At 39.1% G+C, this 19214-nt stretch overlaps 1 protein-coding gene and 1 pseudogene across 1 annotated transcript; both read left to right on the forward strand.

Moving 5' to 3' along the window:
• Positions 1-9557: 9557 nt before the first annotated feature.
• Positions 9558-10484, forward strand: LOC118849772 (taste receptor type 2 member 3-like). Its single transcript, XM_036758738.1, has one exon. It carries the CDS (start codon positions 9558-9560, stop codon positions 10482-10484), a length of 927 nt encoding a protein of 308 aa, XP_036614633.1.
• Positions 10485-17714: 7230 nt separating this feature from the next.
• On the forward strand, positions 17715-18292 carry LOC118852088 (annotated as a pseudogene).
• The last annotated feature ends 922 nt before the right edge of the window (positions 18293-19214 follow it).

The raw sequence follows: 19214 nt of genomic DNA on the forward strand, positions 1-19214 counted from the left end.
ATCTACCTGGGGCCAGTTCTGTTCCCACAAAAGTCACCTGGGGCAGATATCTAGGCTGGCGAGCCACAAATTGCCGCCGAGATACTTTGAGATCCAGCCCCCAGGGAAAACACCATCAGAGAAGTAGAAGTCAGAAAGTGATCCACAGAGGAAAGTAATGTAGAAAAAAATCTGAAAGCTATATCTCAGGAAGAAGAAAGCTCAAAGACCTTGAACATAAGCAGATAAATCAACAGGTAAAACACAAACAGTAGAAAGAAATGTGGCCTCTATATCATATAAATGAATTCAGGCATCTATGAATAAATGCTACAACACAAAGAAAAACAATCCAACATTTGAGGAGAACATGGAACCACAAGATGCTGTTCCTATGAGGTTTAAAAGAGAAATGAGAATTAGGAGAACACAGCAAAAATAATGAACAGTATAGAAAAACTAGAATCTGCAATGGCAAGACTCACCAAAGAGACACTGGAGAGGACAATAGATTGGAAATGCAAAAAACATAGCAGTAAAAAACAATCTACATAAAAAGAAACAAAACAAAAATAAAAGCAATAATGTTAAAAGAAAATACCACTCACTATCCAAGCAAAACATAGTGATATCAAAGACAGGATGTGTAGAGACAATCTAAGGATCAAAGGTCTCCCAGAAGAACATGCCAAGATTAAAAACAAAAACAAAACACAACACCATAATGCAGGAAATAATACAAGAGAACTGCCAAGAACTTCTGAACACAGAAAAATGAAGTATCAATTGAAAGAATGTATAGATCGCCTCCAAAAAAACCAAGATTGAAAATTCTAAGACGCAGAAGGGTAAAAATTTAACAATTCAATTCAGAAAAAAATTGCTATTGTTGTTGTTCAGTCGTGTCTGACTCTTTGTGACCCTGTGGACCATACTGTCCATGGGGTTTTCTTGGCAAAGATACTGGAGTGGTTTGCCATGTCTTTCTCCAGGGAATTAGGGCAAACAGAAGTAAATGATTGCCAATGGTCACAGAGCTAGTATAAGTGTTTGAGGCTGGATTTTGAACTCAGGTCTTCCTGACTCTAGACTGAGTGCTCTATCCACTGGGCCACCTAGTTGCCTCCTTCAGAAAAATGACTATCATCTAATTATACTGGATTGATCACTGGAATCTCCAGTATTTTATAACACTCTCAAGGTCCTATCAAACCTATTAGACCTCATCTTCATATTTCATCTCATGGTATCTTAACACTTCTATTATATTTGGTACCTTATAGAATTCCAGAGAGCAGCTCCTGGACAATCCTAGTACTACTACCACCAAGGACTCCCACTCCACCAAGACAGTAGGTACATTCCAAACAGCCTAACCCTCTGTGCTTCTGATCACAAGTATTCCTATACAAACTTTCAGAGGAATACAAACCGAATTGCCACCTTGTTACAAAGAGAAATTCTGTATCAAATCAAGAAATGGTGCCCTTCAGTATAGTCCAGCCTCTAGGCCACATGTGGCCTTCTAGGTCCTTGGGTGCAGTCTTTTGACTGTTTTATAGAACAAATTCTTATATTAAGGGGATTTGTTCTGTGAAGTTTGGATTCAATCAAAGGGCTACACTTAAGGACCTAGAGGGCCACATGTGGCCTTGAGGCCACAGGTTCCCACCCCAGTCTAGTCTCTGATTCAATTGGATTTAATTCAACAAGCATTTATTGAGCACATACTCTTTGAGATGCTAGGAACACAAAGACAAAAACAAAACAGACCCTGCCCTTAATAAATTTACACTGTTTTAGAGGAAATAATAAGTATATAGGTAGATACAAAAATAGAAAAAAGTACTAAGTAATTTTAACCTAGCAATGGGGTATAGGGCACTATCAACTGGAGGTATCAGGAAAGGCCTTGTATAAGAGGTTGTACTTGAAACTTGAAGGAAACCAGAAGCAGAAGTAAAGAGAAAGTAAATTCCAAAAGTGGCACATATAAAGGGCATAGCACTAACCTCTCATTCTTCTTAGGCTCTCTCTTTCCCTAAGTTGGGGCTGACTCATTCACCCTACCTGTACCCTCTTCTGACAGTTTGGAGTACTGGCCCCAGAGGAGTAGCCATTAGTATATGACTAAATTCTCTCAGAGTCCTAGGGGTAGCCTTGGTATGGATAAGATACATACCTACTACTTGACACTGTAGCTCCAGAGCCCCTACCAGTATGCTTCCCATTTACACAAAACAATCACAATAACACATTGACTCAATTTTATTTTTTAATTATGAATTTAGCAAACAGCAAAAGAGAATATTTATATATGCAAAGCAGGACAGAAAAAGAGAATTATATGTGGAAATGTGAATATTATATACAGCTTGATTTTCTTTATTTTAAAAGTATATAATAAATTCAACATGTTACTTTCAAAATTGTGCTGCTTCCCTGTGTTGCCTTCTTTTTGTTTGTTTTGTGAGGCAATTAAGGTTATAAGACTTGCCCATAGTCACTAAGCTAGTAAGTGTCAAGTGTCTGAGGCCACATTTGAACTCAGCTCTTCCTGACTCCAGGGTCAGTGCTTTATCCACTGCACCACCTAGCTGTGTTGTCTTCTGAACTTTCTTCAATTCCCTTCATTGCAAGTTTTAAATATGAAACATTTACTAAAACAAGAGGGCAAAAGCAGAAAGAGTCAAAGCATCTACTCAGTAGAAGGCAATTGTGAGAATACAAAAAAATTACAGTTCACCCATCTGTCAGGAAAGAGTGGGCACACACTTATAGAAACCTAGCAGGAAGGAACTTAAGTAAGGAAATCCATGTTCCTGGGATCCCTCATGATGCTGGATGGCAGCATCCTGAGGGACGTCCTCAGTTTCATTTGCATCATTTCGGAAAGCAACTCCTGTAAACAAGGGGACAAATATCCCCACTAACTGACATTCAGTTGCTACCTAGGAAGTAAGCAAAACAGTCTAGCAGAAGCACTTAGAACTCAGAGAGGCAAGAGACAGCATACACCAGGCAAATTAAACCACTACCACTCCCCCTCAGACCTGGATAGAAACTGTCTAAGACCCTGAACCCCAAGCCTTGGGAACAGCAGTATCTCCCAGAACACTGGTGCTATTTCCATTCCAGATCTTACAGCAAGCATTGAGGGAAGCCCTCATTCTGGATAAAAAGACTACTTTTCCTAACAACACCAACTACCGACCCACTGCCACCAACCAGCAGTTAAGCCCAAGAGTTCCAGAAACAGCAGTATACCCCAAAACTATTGATCCTAATTCTATTTCAAACCCCATTGCTATCATCCCAGGAAGCAAATACTTTGAAGATGAGATCTGGAAACTATATCCGTGAGTACTATAGCTACAAGCTAATGAAGAACCAAAAAAGAAATTTCTAGCCACCAAGACCTTGAGTATCGAATGTTTCAACAACAGAAAATTATATGATTTTATCAGTGGAAACAACATTAAAAACAACATATTACTGTTTTGCTGCTGTACCCTAAGGACTTGGAGCCTAAAATCTCCTAGATAGGTTGCCATTGCTTCCTAAAATGTGAGGTCCTTGAGAGATGAAATTATCTTATTTTTCTAACTGTATTCCTAACACTTAGCATAGTGCTTTGCACAAAATGAGCACTTCATAAAAGCTTTTTCTTCCATTGATTCATTCATCGCCTGCTAGTCAAAACCACTTCTTTCCTATATGACCCCTTCTCCTCCTCACAGCACTTCTGCTGTATAACGTTACTTCTCTGCTAAACTTAGGCAGCTAAAGCACTGCCAAGTCCTTAAAGTACACAGCCACCCTTGTCAGGATGCTGAGAAAGTGTTGAGTTCTTTTGACAAAATATGTCATCATAGTCCAAAGAAATTTCAAAGACTATATTTTTCCTTCTCCTTCCCCCTTTCTTAAGCTATAGAAGTCAATACAGGACAAGAGAGATAGCCCTGAGAGGTTTCCACTCAAGCTGTAGATGATGCTAAAAGTCAATAAGCCCAGATAAATCTTCAAATAGCAGATAATTTTGCTTTTTTTCAAATCAGATTCCAGTAGCTTCAGAGACTATCTAGCTTCAACCAGCTTTCTGTAGCCTTTGTCGAATCAGTCCTCTCTCAGCAAAGCCATACCCCTCCCAAATAGTATACCTTCCAGAAAAATATCTGTACATGTTTTTCTACTTGTCAGCTCAGCTCCTATAAGTTTCTGTTTACTATCTTCCATAAGCACTTTCTCACACTGCCTTATAGGTCTTCTGTCCCTAACTCCTCTTGCACTCAGCTTCTTCCCCTGTTTCTTTCTTTATCTGGTCATCTCCTAACTCAATCAAGACCTTCTTATAAACAGTGACCCATCTCTAACTCATGATATGAAACTCAAAAAATATTTCTTTTAGGTGTGAACCCAATAATTTTATGCAATCATTTTATAGGCCCCCAATAGTTATTTGATTTATAGTTTTATAGATATCGCCTTTGAAATTATGAAAACAATAATACGTAAATGACTTTATGAACCACTATGCACTGCAGTCCTCTTTAACTCAGTGCTCTGACTTGAAACAGGTCCTTTCAGTACACTCTTCCTCTCCCATTTTCCCTCCATGTCTCTCTCATTCTTCTCCTCTCATTCTATTTTCTTCTTCCTCTCCCTCTTTCCCCCTTCCCTGCCTGTACTTCAAGTCTGTAAGGATCTTCCAGTGCTTCCCCACAACAAAAGCATTGCTTAACCTCACTAAGGGTCCCCAGACTGGCTGGCCCTGCCAGATTTCAATTACTCTGGGTCTCTAAGTAGTACCTCCTGGCTCTAGAGAGCTGCAGGTTCCTATTAAGTGACCAACCAGTAGAATGTTGTGGGGTAGTAGTTTCTCCAGTGGCAAAGTACAAATACTAAATGACTGAGCAATTCACAGAACTTTTAGGGGGAAAAATCATTGATTTTTCAGGACGTAGCCGAGTTCGTGAGACTACATGGATCTATGTGACACATAGAGAGAAGGTCTTTTCAACTTTTCTGTCTCTAGCACCTTGCATAGTGCTTCTCACATACTTGGAGCTGACTAAAAGTTTGACGAATTGAAGCCAATCAGATTGTATTGAACACAGTGCCAAAAAACTTAGGTGAAGGATGTGAAATCAGAAAAAATAAAAATTATTTCCTAAAATAATGAGGAAAACTGCAAGAATTGAGCAGAAGACTGGTCTGAATGCCCAGGTTGAGTTTTGTTCATGAAATTCCACCATCTGTTGCACAACAGAACATTCTTCACTCTCTCTTCTAGTTCAAGATGTATTAGAATAATGAGGATAATATAGCCTGGAAAATAATCAGAGGTAATGATTACACAGATACTATGGATTCAATAACTCACTGAAGGGAGACTGATAATCAGTTGAGCAATAGAATAAGGAATGTAGAGGACTAAGAAGAGATTAGGAGAGAACAGGAAACCATACTGATTATGAACTGGAGGAGGCTTGAGCCCAGGACAACAGAAATCACCAAAAAGAATATGGCACTACTAGTGCTAACTGTGGTGCCATTTCTCACATGCTCCTGAGTGGAACTGATGGAGGTAAAGCTTTCAGCAAGCAAAAAATACACAAGATTTGCAAAGAAAAGAATTAAAAGACATACTAGAAACAGTAGAGTGTCTTCTAGGATAAATTCCACTTTTGTCAGAGAAACAATGGATATAGAAATTGGCAGTCTTCATACAGTAAAAAATGTTGAGCAAAGTCACAATCCAGAGGCTGCAGGAATCCAAGAATGTCTAAGAGCACAAAATTATTTTTGGATAGAAACTCAAACCACTTCCTTTTCTGGAAGAAGAAAGAGGGACATTAAGTTCAGGAACATTAGACTCAGACTTACGCATCAGCCAATGGAAAGTCTAGACATTATCCTATCAAAGGAAGAAAGTTTTATTTTTTTAATTTTTGATCCAGGTCCCACAATTGCCCACAATGATCAATAGGTTTCCAGTGATCCCTATGAGGAACTGAGTTGGTGAAGATAATTTGAAGGATATCTCAAAGAAAACAGAAAAGGACAGAAGCATCTCCCTGTGCCCCGGATTCCCCACGTGATGTTAAGGGAGAAATATTGGGGTTAATCAGGTCTATACTTGTATCCAAACAGGACAGAGCTAATTTTACCTCTTTTTCCCCCAGAACCCCAAATAAGATTGGTGCATCATCGATCATTTAAGAACCAGTTGCTTTTTTCTGGGATGCCAATCTTCCTAGAATCACATTACTGTTTCTTCATGTATACTCTTTCTGTTTTCCTTAAGGAAGCATAATTATGACAAACCAGGAGCAATCTAGCATGCCACCAGGAACAAGAGGCTTCAGAGGAAGGAGTGCCAGAGCTGATGTTGATACATCATTTCTTATACAAAGTCTCTCTGTTTTCCCACATTATATTTGGCTTCACCCTTCCTAGGGTTGAGGGGGAGAAGCTGAGTTGATGTAGTTGGGGTTAACTCACACCCACCTTACTGCAGAGGATAGAGAATATTAGTTGCAAAACAAGCTGTACCTCTCTTGGTCAAGAAAGTGTTTTCCCTGACCAAAAGAAAAAACCCAAAAACAGTTTTCTTACATAAGCAAAACTTATTCAGCACCCCTCCCCGCTAAGAATACCTCCACCCCAACAATAGAGAATTCTAGAGTCCTAAGGTCCCTCATCAGTGAAGAATCCAGCTATGTAATCCAACTACGGGCAAAGATACCTTGAACTGGCATTATTAGTCTAGGTCAAGGTTATCATCTAGTGAGTTGAAAATTCTAGTGCAGATAAGGGTGGACAAAAGCTAATTGGTTTTCATAGGAAAACAGAGGCCTTACTTGGGACCATTTGAAAAGGCAGTTGTGCTCAAGTATTGTGAAAGAAGAGGGAAAAGGCGAGACACAGAGACAGAGAGAATGTATTGACCAATCAATGTAGCTGTAGTAGAGAAGGAGGATGGAATAAGAACTCAAGACTCCAAGGAACTGTTTAGAGAAAGTTGGAGCAAGGGAGAAATGAAAATGAAGACAGTGTAGATAGATTTCTAAGGACATAAAAGGAAACAATTCCAATGAGAAGGAAAATGAGACTTCTCTGAAGAGATTTATATAGTTGCAGAGGAAAGTTGCTGACCAGCTTAGATTTTTGAAAAGAAATGTACAGAAAATTATTTAAGCAAACTCTGATAATCACTAATATGAATGCCAAAAATAATAGGGCTAAGAACTTGGACCTTTGATTTCATTGGTACAAGAAACTCCTGAACAAGGAATAGCCCTCTGCCTATGTAGGTCAGCACCTTTTCTGAAATTTAAAGAAAGCAATCTAGAGAACTGAGAGGTCAGGGGTCACACAACCTGGATGTTTCAAATGCAACATCTGGACCCAGATCTTCCTAGGTCTGAGACCAGCTCTCTATTTTTTTTGCCACATTGCCCTTTGGTTAATAACAATCAAAGTGCAATGTGGAGGCTCCTGAAATGTACCTAGTGTTTGTGTGTCTTTAAATTTTGTACTAAATTGTATGTCACATTATAAGTCAAAATTAGAAACTAACCAATATTCATCCCACTATATTGGTATTTCATCGGTAGTCCACTCTGTGTGATATTTACCTTTCTGCTCTGTGTATGACACTGTCTTCTCTCTTCTCTTTATGGCACTTGCCTATCTCTCCGATGGAGTACTTCTCCACAGGAAAAGGAAATGGCAAACCACTCTAGTATCTTTGCCAAGAAACCCCATAGACAGTATGGTCCATGGAGGTCACAAAGATTTGGACACACCTGAATGACTGAACAACAAAAACCTATGGAATGCTAGAATTCACTCTCCTTTTTCTTCCCTTATTTAGAATATTTTATTTTTCCCAATTACATGTAAAAACAACTTTTAACATTCGTTCTTTAAAATTTTGAGTTCAAATTCTCTCTCTCCCTTTTCTCCCCTCTCCCTGAGAGGATTAGCAATTTGATACAGGTTATACATGTGTTATTGTTCAGTCGTTTCAATCATATCCAACTCTTTGTGACATCATTTGGGGTTTCCTTGACAAAGATACCGGAGTGGTTTGATATTTTTTTCCTCAAGCTCATTTTACAGATAAGGAAACTGAGGCAAACAGGGTTAAGTGACTTTCCCAGGGTCACATAGCTAGTAAGTATGTGAGACCAGATTTGAACCCTAACTCTAACTCCAGACCTGCAGCTCTATCCACTGAGCCATCTAGCTAACAGGTTAAATATGTGCAATCATACAAAACATTTCTGCATTAATCATGTTATGAAAGAAAACACAGACCAATAAATAAATAAATATATATATAAATAAATAAAACACAAGAGAAATAAAGTGAAAAATAGTATCCTTCGACCTGCATTCAGACTCCACCAGTTCTATCTCTGGAGGTGGGTAGCATTTTTTCATCATGAGTCCTTTGAAATTGTCTTAGATCACTGTATTGCTAAGAATAGCTGAGGCATTCCCAGTTGATCATAGCACAATATTGCTGTTATTGTGTACAATAGAACTCACTCTTCTTAATGACTCTGTGTTCTCCCTTCAATGCGACTCTTCCACACCTTGAAACAACGACTCCTCACCTCTGAATGGCTCTAAGGAAATAGCACGATTTCATGTAGTGGTCTAAGGTTTGCAAAGCTTTTTGGTGCTGTTGTTCTCAAAATCAATATCCTCGGCACCATCAAAATGGTTCAATATCCGAAACAGATAAGGTTTCATTCCTGGAAATGACACTAAAGATGTACTATGAGCTGCCTTGCTTGCAACCCGAAGGATCACTGGGTTTTTCATTCCATCTGACTTATAGCTGAAACCTATGTGCTTTATCTCTCCCTATTGGAATATACTCTCCTTGAGAATAAGACTATCTCGTCTTTCTACTTGTATCCCCAGCACTCACATACTAAGTGCTTTTTCATTCATTCATACATACATCATCTCACTTGATCCTTACAACGACCCTATAGAGTAGGTGTAATTATTATCCTGAGACTCAGAGAGGTTAAATAACTTGCACTTGTCACATTGATGTGAAGTAGGATTTGAATTCAGCTCTTCCTAATCCCAAGTGCAACACTCTATCCCTTGGTCAAGCTGCTTCTCCCTAGGGATAGGTAACATGAAACTCCAACTCCTGTGTGGAATTGTGACCTTTTGGCTTTCAAACACTAAACACCTTCTTCCTGGTAACTCTGACTCCTCCCTTCTCCATGTGACACTGTACCAATTTGCATCTCAATAAAGAACTGCTCAGTCTTTTCCCTGACTAATTGCATCTGGGGTCTGGACTCCAAAAACACCAGTAGACTTTCTTGAGAAAAATCAGGATACTTGCTGTACGGCTGGTCACATGGATTTCTGAGCCCTTTCTGGCCAGTGATAGAAGCAACCTCCAAGGCTGAGAAAAGAAAAACACCACTAGTGTAGAGAAGCAAGTATTCCTGTCTTCCTGAGCCCAGCCAGAGAAGATACAGAACAGTAAGTAAGCCGTGCAAGGAGAACCAGTCAAGGATCGCTGCCCTTCTGCAGATATGCTGACTTTAAGTCAACAGGTGGTTTTCTTTGTGGCCCTCAGTGAGTTCTTTCTGGGGACTTGGATAAATGGCTTCACTGGACTGATGCTCTGTCTCACTTGGGTCAAGAGCAGGAAGATTTCTTTGTCTGACTTCATCATCCTGAACCTAAGTCTCTCCAGGATCATCCTTCAGGGGATACTAATGTTTGATACTGTTTTAACCATGTTCTATCCCCATTTACAGGATGTAGGCACATTCATGCAAATTATCGATATTTTATGGACATTTATCAATAACTTAAGCATCTGTCTGATGACCTGCCTCAGTGTCCTATACTGCCTAAAGATTGCCAATTTCTCTCACTATGTCTTCCTCTGGCTCAAGTGGAGGGTTTCCCGTGTGGTCATCTGGATTCTTCTGGGTTCTGGTTTCTACTCCTTCTTCAGCATAGTGGCACTAATCGTGAAATTCAGTGATTATTCTGACCTCTGTCAAATGAAACTCTCAGAAAACTGCACTGAAGATGACAAAAGAAGGAAAATTGAGTATTATGTCATACATATTCTTGGTGCTCTCTGGTCAGTCATTCCCTTCTCTGTGTCCCTGACCTCTTCTGTCCTTCTCATCCTCTCCCTGATAAGACATATCCAGCAGATGCAGCATCATGACACTGGCACGAGGGACCTGAGCACCAGGGCCCATGTGAAAGCCACCAAAGTCATCCTCTCTTCTCTCTTCCTCTTCATTGGATACATTCTTATTCTCCTTCTTATTATGTCTAGTCATTTCTTTCCAAACTCCAAGCTGCCAGGGATAACTGTGACACTGATTTTCATTGCTTATGCCTCTATTCAAACCTTTGTTCTAATCCTAGAGAACCAGAAGCTAAAGCGGGCATTCCTTGGGATGTTCCAGATCAAAAAATGGAGGCTGAAATGTTAGGCCTTGGGAACTTCCACCCACGTCTTAAGAAAAGAACTTCACTGTCTTTCAATTTGTCTCAGGACCGGTTATTTCACCATTTTCCTCCTCTGTCTCTTCCTCTCCCATAACACTTTCTGCTTGGCAAAAATTAAGGAGGTAGTATGATGTAATGAAAAGAACCCTGGATTTGGATCCAGAAGACTTGCATTTCTGGTTCTGCTTGCTTTTGTGAACTTGGACAAGTTATTTTATACCTCTCAGCCTTTATTCCATTATTGACAAAAAGTCTTGGTGCCTTGCAGCTTTGAAATCCAATTAGTGTAAGACACCGATTCAACCCATTTCCTGTTCTCTCTTCCCTCTCCCTCCAGTGAATCTAACCTTGGTGAAGTCCAAACTTATCACTGACTCTGTATGGACCTCAGTGTCCATGAAAACACAAACTCCCAATCCCTGGAAGAAGTCCTTGACATCAGCAAAATTTCTGATTCCCTGCCCATTGCCTTTAGTCACATGTGAATAAAATCATATTTAAAGGAAAACCATTAATTTGGCCATACTGAGACTATTTACAAACTCCAACATGAAAGTCACAAGAGTCCACTTCTGCTTTGGCTGAGAGAGGGTTGATAAACCTACAGCTCAAAGGTACTTTAAAGGACAACTAGCCCAACAACCTCATTTAACAAAAAGGAAAATGGGAGCCCAGGAGCTGTTCAAGATCACACAGGTATTAAGCATCAAAGGAAGCATTTGAATTCAGTCCTCTGACTATGGAGCTATGGACTATGAAGATTCTTCTGTACCTCACTGAGCTCTGACTTTAGTCATCCACTTTAATTGTATTGTAGATAAGGCACAGGACTGTTATGCTTTATGAATTGATAGTCATAGCACCCACTGGAGAGGAGATGAATAATTAACAGAGATTATTGACAGCTTTAGGTTAATTTCATAATCCCACCCAAGTGCTTAAGGAAAATAAAAGGAGGAATAATAGGATGCTTAGTCCTTTGTCAATACCTGGATGGGAGGGGGGCAGTGTAGTCTCTAACAAGAGGGATTCTCAACCACAATAGGAAAGCCATAAATGATTTTTTCCAACACCCAACTCTCTGTTTCTCCTTCTTCTTTCCCATTGAATTCAGATACAAAAACAGATCTCTAGAGAAGAAGATGAATTCTAATAGAGTCTGTATGCATGAAAAAGATAAAATTCAAGAAAAAGGAACCCTTGATCTGACTCTCAGGCAAAGTGGCATCTTCTGGTTCTAAAATTCTACTATCCCTAGAGTCAGTGAGAGCCATCACCCCCAGACAAAGAACAATGTTCTTAATGTCCTCCTACTCCCCCCACCCCAGCACCATAGATACCCAGACAAATTAATAAATCCCCTGATGGCTCAGAAAGGACATGAAGATTCACCAACTAGAAACAAAACAGAGCCACGCCTGATAGCCAAGCTATGCAAAGGAGTTTGCCTCTGAAAACAACCCAGCAATGGTGTCAGTTGAGAAAGTAGAGAACAGCAGGTTGGCTCATCTAAAATTCCAATATAAAAAGAATCATCACACTAAGATTTTAATATTTATTGTGGGACTTTGTGGAATTTGGCATCACTATTATGTTTATAGATATTTCTCCAATACTTCTTGCTTTTTAATAAAACTTTTGTTGCATACTTTGAGAAGCACTGAGGATTTCACTAACCAAAATATAGCACCAAAGCACTCAGATTTTGCTGCTTATTAGCTATATATAATTAGTCCTGTATAATGAGCAATGGTTTTGAATGAACCGATGATTCACAGAATATCTGAAACTTAGAGTAGCTACATAAATATCTTGCTATGGAATATATATAGTCAAACAGATATAAATACTTGAAGTCATTTTTTCTCATTAGAGTCTATGTGTATTGGAAAGTTATTCTCCATTTCCTACAGAATCAGTTAGCATTCATATATAGAATCCAAGGGGAAAACCCATAAAAATTTCCTTAAGGCTTTAGATACTGTAAAGGCAATCAGTAAATGAAAAGATCTTCCCCACCCCACCCCCCATCGGAATAGGCTTCAGGTGAGGCTCCAGGTGGGGCCAATGCAGGTAGGTCTGATTATATCTTCGATCCCAAGTAGGCCCAAACCCCTAGCTACTAGGTGCTAAGCTGATGTGGGTGTGAAGCCCCCAGGGTCCTAAGAGGAGTTGCTAAGATCAGAGCCAATAGTAGGCACCTAAGTTCTGGTCTCTCAGATGACCATTCTAGTCCACTGGATGACATCTAATGACTGTATAAAAAGAGAGAACACAGCTTGGAGATTGAGACGTGGTGGAGGCAGGAGAAGGAGGTACAGTGGAAGCAGCAGCAGCAGCAGCAGAAGCCAAAGCAAAAGAAGCTGAAGCAGCAGGTGCTACTGAGAGCAGGACTGACCCATGTGCAGACTGGAGAGTGCCGAGCAAGGGCTTGAGGCCAGTGGGTAATCTTCTTACTGGAGGGCCCTAGCATGGGGGAAAGCACAAATATGATTTGGCTTACTGTCATAATGTGTTTCTGTAACCTCCTGGTTACTATTGTGAGGTAGACTTATTGGGCCTGGAAGCTTTTGGCCAGGATATTGAATTGGGGACATTAGTCCATGGGTCTGCTACTTTGGAGCTTGAATAAATGCTTTAATTCATCTGCCTTCTACTTAGAGAATTCCTTATATCCTGCGATTCTGAACTATTCAGGCATATTCATGATTTTCTTTGAAATCATGAATTCTGCCTTCATGATATAGATACTCACTCTGAGAGAAAGACCAAAGTTCATTTTACTAACCTTGGTGCTTATCAAGCAAGTTTGAAGACTGAACTCCCTGGGAAAATTTATGTTCATATCAAAAATTGGCTTGTGTTCTATAAGTGTTCATTGTTTCTGGACTTCTTTTTGTTTTCACTCCTAAAATCTGAGGTTTCCTCCCTTTCCCCCTAATAAGTTCATAAATAAATGTTCCTCTGGCCCCAAATGGCCTCACAGTACCTGACATATGGACTCTTAAGACTGTCTATATCCTCTTTTTTAGCTAACTTTGAGCAAATCATGAAACATTCCAATCTCATTGGAATCTCAACTTTCATTCCCTTCAACCAATTACTGAGCTCAAAGATCCCAAAACTTCAATTTGGAAGAAGAGGTAGCAGATAACACCTTGCTCCCCCATAGCATCCTGGAACACTACAAAAGAAGAAGCATTTCTAACAGTTGGAGGTGGGACTTATTCTATATAAAAAAGGAAAGCTGAGAAGTCATCTTTGGAACTGCTTTATCACCACCCCAATAAGGGAATTGCCACACCATCATCCCACTTTGGGCGCAGATTGGCAGCATCCCACTCCCATCTCCAGAATACAATATTCTTTTTATATTGGATTATTCTTTTAATAAATATCTTTGGGACACATAACTCTTGTGTATAGTTTTCTTTTTCCCCTCTTTAATGGGGAGGGTGGGTGATCACATAATCCATATTTGAGGAGGTATTTGTCCCCAAAAGAAGAAATTGAAATGAGTAGGAGAAATTGATCATCTTTCTCATTTTAAACTCCTGAAAATCAGAGAGTCCTTATTCCAATTGCTGCAGAGAGTGGGCCCAATTAACTAGGGATATATGACAAGTCATTTAATTTTTCTATGCCTCTTTTTATTCATCTGTAAAATCAGGGGCTTGAACCACATAATTTCAAGTGTTTCTTCTACCTCTAAAATTCCATGATTCTAAATAAAGTCTTATCTATTGGTATTTGATGCATTTAACAAACATGCTATGTGGTAAGGCATTTAGACCTGGTCATTTTTTAAAAATACCTATGTGATATGAAATATTCTAAACACGATTTGAATTGAATTCTTAAATGTGCTCCTGATTTGAAAGTTGATGTTATCTAAGTGAAAAATCATTCATTCCTACTCAGGATACCTAGAGACATTGAAGTTGCCAAGTAGGGGGAGAAAAAAAAAGCTAAAAAAATTCTGAGATCATTCTGGAGACCCTGTATGCTAATTCCAATAGTTTCTTAGTTAATTAATCTCTTTGGGCAAAAGGCAAAAGATTCAAGAAGGTGAGTAGGAAAAGATTCTGACCAGTTTTACAGATATTTAATGTGGCAGTAGAACAAGGATTCTTAACATTTTTTTCTGGGGTCACAGACCCCTTTGGCAATCTAGTGAAGCCTGCATACTCCTTCTGAGAATTAATTTTTAAATGCATAAAATAAAATATACAGGATTACAAAGGGAGTCAATCATATTAAAATACAATTGTCAACATACACTTTTTTTAATTCACAAAACACAGGTCAAGAATCCCTGTATTTGAGACAGCAGAGACAGATATTTGCATTCCAATTGTTAATGAAGCCACTAAAATTCTCCTCTGCCAGAATAAAGTCGTAGAAAAATAAATACTCCCAAGTAGTAGCTAGGGATCAGAAAGGCAGCTTTCCATCTGAAATGTGACAGGTTTTCTGGTTCTGAGTATCCTTAAAATATAAAGGTGCATTTCCCCACCTCTGGCATTGAAGAACAAATGGAGATGAATTCATAGAGACAATATATCATTGAAAATTAAAGTGGCCTTAACTCACACATGTAATGTTGGAATAAAGAATGTGTCCTTTTGATACAGATAAGACTATAAACAAAGGATAGGTATGCATTGATTTTCATCTTTCGCAGATTACAGAATGTGTGTGTCACCTTGGGATGGAGATATCTCACTCAACTGGGTGCCACAGATCTTAAACCTCTTGTATTGAGATTCCAATGAATTATAGAATCCATCCAGAACATACTTTAAACTCTCAGAGTGTCAGTCCCCTCATCTATAAAATGAAGCACTGGATTAAATGATGTCTAAGATTGCTTTCTTGATTCCTCTTCTCTCTTCTCTTTGCATTCTCTCTCTGTGATACATCAGCTCCTTTGGATTCAATTATCATCTGTCTATACAGATAACTCTCAAACTTACATATCCAGCCTCATTTCCCCTGAACTCCAAACCTGCAACTCCAAATGCTTGTTGGGTTTTTCATCTGTTTGTTCCATAAGCATCTCAAATTCAGTGTGTACAAAATTGAACTTGACATCTTCCTCCCTCTAACCATTCATTTTCCTATTTCTGCCAAGGGTGCCACTATTTTCCCAGTCATTTGGGTTTACCACCTAGGAGTCATCCTCAGCTCTTCAATCTTACCTACTCCCCCACCTAACACAATGAATGGCATAGAATATGCACTTAATAAATATTGATGAATTTATTACTTTCATCCTCCATTCGATGACTGTATTCATTCATTCCATATTCATTCATCCACCATACATCAATACAGAATGTGCAGTGTGCAGAGCTGTATGTCATGTGCTAAGTACTAGGGGGAATACAAAGTTTAGATTAAGACTCAGTCTATGCTCTTATGGAGCTTACAGGCAAGTGAGAGAGAAGACACAAATACAGATAACTATATTACACAACATTAAACAATAAATATGTGCATCTGAAGGTTATAAAGCAAAGTATGAGGTGAGAGAAGGTTGGTTTTTTAATTGAGAAGAATCACAGGAGATTTCATGGTGAAAGTAGCATTTTTATTGTATATGAAAGATAGGTAGGGACCCAAAAAGTGAAAAGAAGGAGAGGCATTCCAGGCATCAGGAGCACCATGAGCAAAGGAACAAAGAAAGAAGGATCCATGACACACCTAGGGGACAGAAAGCTAACCACTATGACTTGATCATACTATGCCTTGAGGGTAACAAGATGAAATAAATGAGGAAAGGTAAGATAGTGCCAGAATGTGGAGAGTCTTGGATGCAAGCCAAAGAAGTCCAGACTTTATTCATGAAACAAAAGAGTACCGCTAAAGACTTCTAAGACTACGAATGATATGGCCAGACTGAAACATAAGAAAACTTTTTCTGTCAGTGGTATGAGAGACTAAAAAGTTAAGAGGCTATTTCAAGGATCTAAACAGGTAGTACTGAGAATCATATTAGAATGACAGCAAGCAGTATAGAAAGGAGTACTTAAGAGGTGAGAGAAATGAAAAGGTGAAACTGCCAGGACTTAATGGCTGGATATAAAACATGAGATTAATGAAGAGTCAAAGATAATGCTAAGATCATAAACATGGGAAACAGGGGAAATGCCAAGCCAGAAATAGTAAGGTTGTGAGGAAGAGCAGGTTAAAGGGAAAGATAAGGGTAGAAAAGAGGGTTCTGGATGGATTCTGTAATTCACTGTAATTTCAACAGAAGAAGCCTTGGCATTCTTCATGCTAAGATGGAGTTGCCAAAGAGATAGACAAATAAAATGCCCTATAGAAAATTAGCAATGCACATCTGGAGCTAAGAAGAGAAGTCAAGCCTAGAGCTATACATTCATGAGTTAAGTACATAGAGATAGGACTCAGAGCTGTGAGTGAGTAAGATTGATAGGGGAGAGCATACAGAGAAAGAAAAGGGTCAATGAAGAACACTCTCATGATGTCATGAAGAAGACAAGAAGCCTACTGTAGGAAAGAGAATGATCATTCATAAAGTATGCTATCCATTACAGAGAACTGATGGATTTAGGGTGCAAAATTACATATAAATACACATATCTATATCTATCTATCTATATATATATATATATACACACATGTGTGTATGTAAATGTATATGTATATAGGCACTATACAGATGCTTATTTCTTTCTCATTCCCCTTCCCATTCCCCTTCCTCCTTCCCTTTCTCTTTCCCTTTAGTGGTCATTGCTTTTTGTAGAAGAGAGGAAACCAGTACTCACTTCCTCCTCAACTTAGGCATCACAAGTAGAGAACTAATTAGGGTCAGGTAAGGATCTAGACTCCATCTTTGACCTTATAAACAGGGAACAGTTTCTGATAAGTTAATATAAATTGCTCAAGGAAGTGATTTCAATGGAATATGGTTTCCAGGGCATTTATGCAATGGGAGAGAGATCTAGGAAGTAGGGAATGAAAAGGGGAACACAGGCGGCCGTTATCATCTTGTAACATTCTGTTACCAAGAATGGTACATTTCTATCTTTGATGAATATTGTGGCAACAGACCAATTCAGATGAAGCAAGTGATCACCACTTTATAAGTACCTCAGGAAAATAGCTTATAAAAAATTGACAGGTTCCAGTTGCCACCAGTCTTTAGGAGAAATAGTAATTGGCTTTTTGGCCCATTCGCTACCAGAATGAAGACCATTCTAAGCAACCAGATGGTCGACATCCCAGAAAATGTTGACATCTCTCTAAGGGTCGGACAGTTATTGTGAAGGGGCCCAGAGGAATCCTCCGTAGGGATTTCAACCATATCAATGTTGAGCTCAGTCTCCTTGGAAAGAAGAAAAAGAGGCTCTGGGTGGACAAATGGTGGGGAAATCAAAAAGAACTTGTAACTGTGCACACAATCTGTAGTCATGTACAAAACATGATCAAAGGCATTACCCTGGGTTTTCGTTACAAGATGAGGTCTGTGTATGCTTACTTCCCCATCAATGTTGTTATTCAAGAGAATGGCTCACTTGTTGAAATTAGAAATTTCTTGGGTGAAAAATATATCCGAAGAGTGCACATGAGACCAGGTGTTGCTTGTGCTGTTTCTCAAGCCCAAAAAGATGAGTTAATTCTTGAAGGAAATGATATTGAACTTGTTTCGAACTCAGCTGCCCTGATCCAACAGGCCACAACAGTCAAAAGCAAGGTTATCAGAAAATTTTTGGATGGCATCTATGTTTCTGAAAAAGGCACAGTGCAACAAGCTGATGAATAAGTTGGAAGAGATGCCAAAGGACATGTCCTGAGGAGTCAACCCTTATTCAGATGTCAAAATAAAAATACTTTTTGTCAAAAACAAATAGTAATTGGCTGCTCTTCCCTTTAGATACCAAGGAACAAATCACCACTAGACATTGGATTAGCAGCACATCCACTCAGAACGCCCTTCCCTTGGTCCTCTCAATTTGTCCCTTCTGCTGGGTTGTCCTAGTTACAATGCTAGCTGGTACTAGCACATTGAGAAGGTGCTGGTATAACTGAATTGAGCTGTAGATATTGTTGAGTGTGAGGCAGTTTTCAGAAGAAGAAATCAAAGCTATCGACAGCCGCATAAAAAAATGCTATTGATAGTCACAATGAAAAAAATGATTAGAGAAATGCCAATTAAAGCAACTTTGAGACACCATCTCACATCTATCAGATAGGTTAACATGACAGAAAAAATTAAAAGGACAAATTCTGAGGGGAATGTAGAACAATTGAAACACTAATAATGCACTGTTGGTGGAGTTGTAAACTGGTCCAATCATTCTGCAGAACAATTTGGAACTATGTTCAAAAGGTTTTAGAATTGTACATGCTCTTTGACCTTGCAGCACCAGTACTAGATCTGCACCCCAAAAGAAAAAGGTAAAAGACTGATTTGTACAAAAATATTTATAGCATCTCTTTTTGTGGAGGCAAAGAACTGGAAATAAAGGGGATGCCCATCAATTAGGGAAATGCTAAACAAGCAGTGGCATATGATTGTGATGAAATACTACTATTGTGCTATAAGAAAAGACGAGCAGGATGGTTTCTGAAAAACCTAGGAAGGTTTCTCTGAATTCATGCAAAGTGAAGGGAGCAGAACCAGAACAACACTGTACATAGTAACAGCAATATTATACAATGATCAACTATGAAAGACTCAGCTA

This window comes from Trichosurus vulpecula, chromosome 5 (genome assembly GCF_011100635.1).
Source record: "Trichosurus vulpecula isolate mTriVul1 chromosome 5, mTriVul1.pri, whole genome shotgun sequence".
Lineage (NCBI taxonomy): Eukaryota > Metazoa > Chordata > Mammalia > Diprotodontia > Phalangeridae > Trichosurus > Trichosurus vulpecula.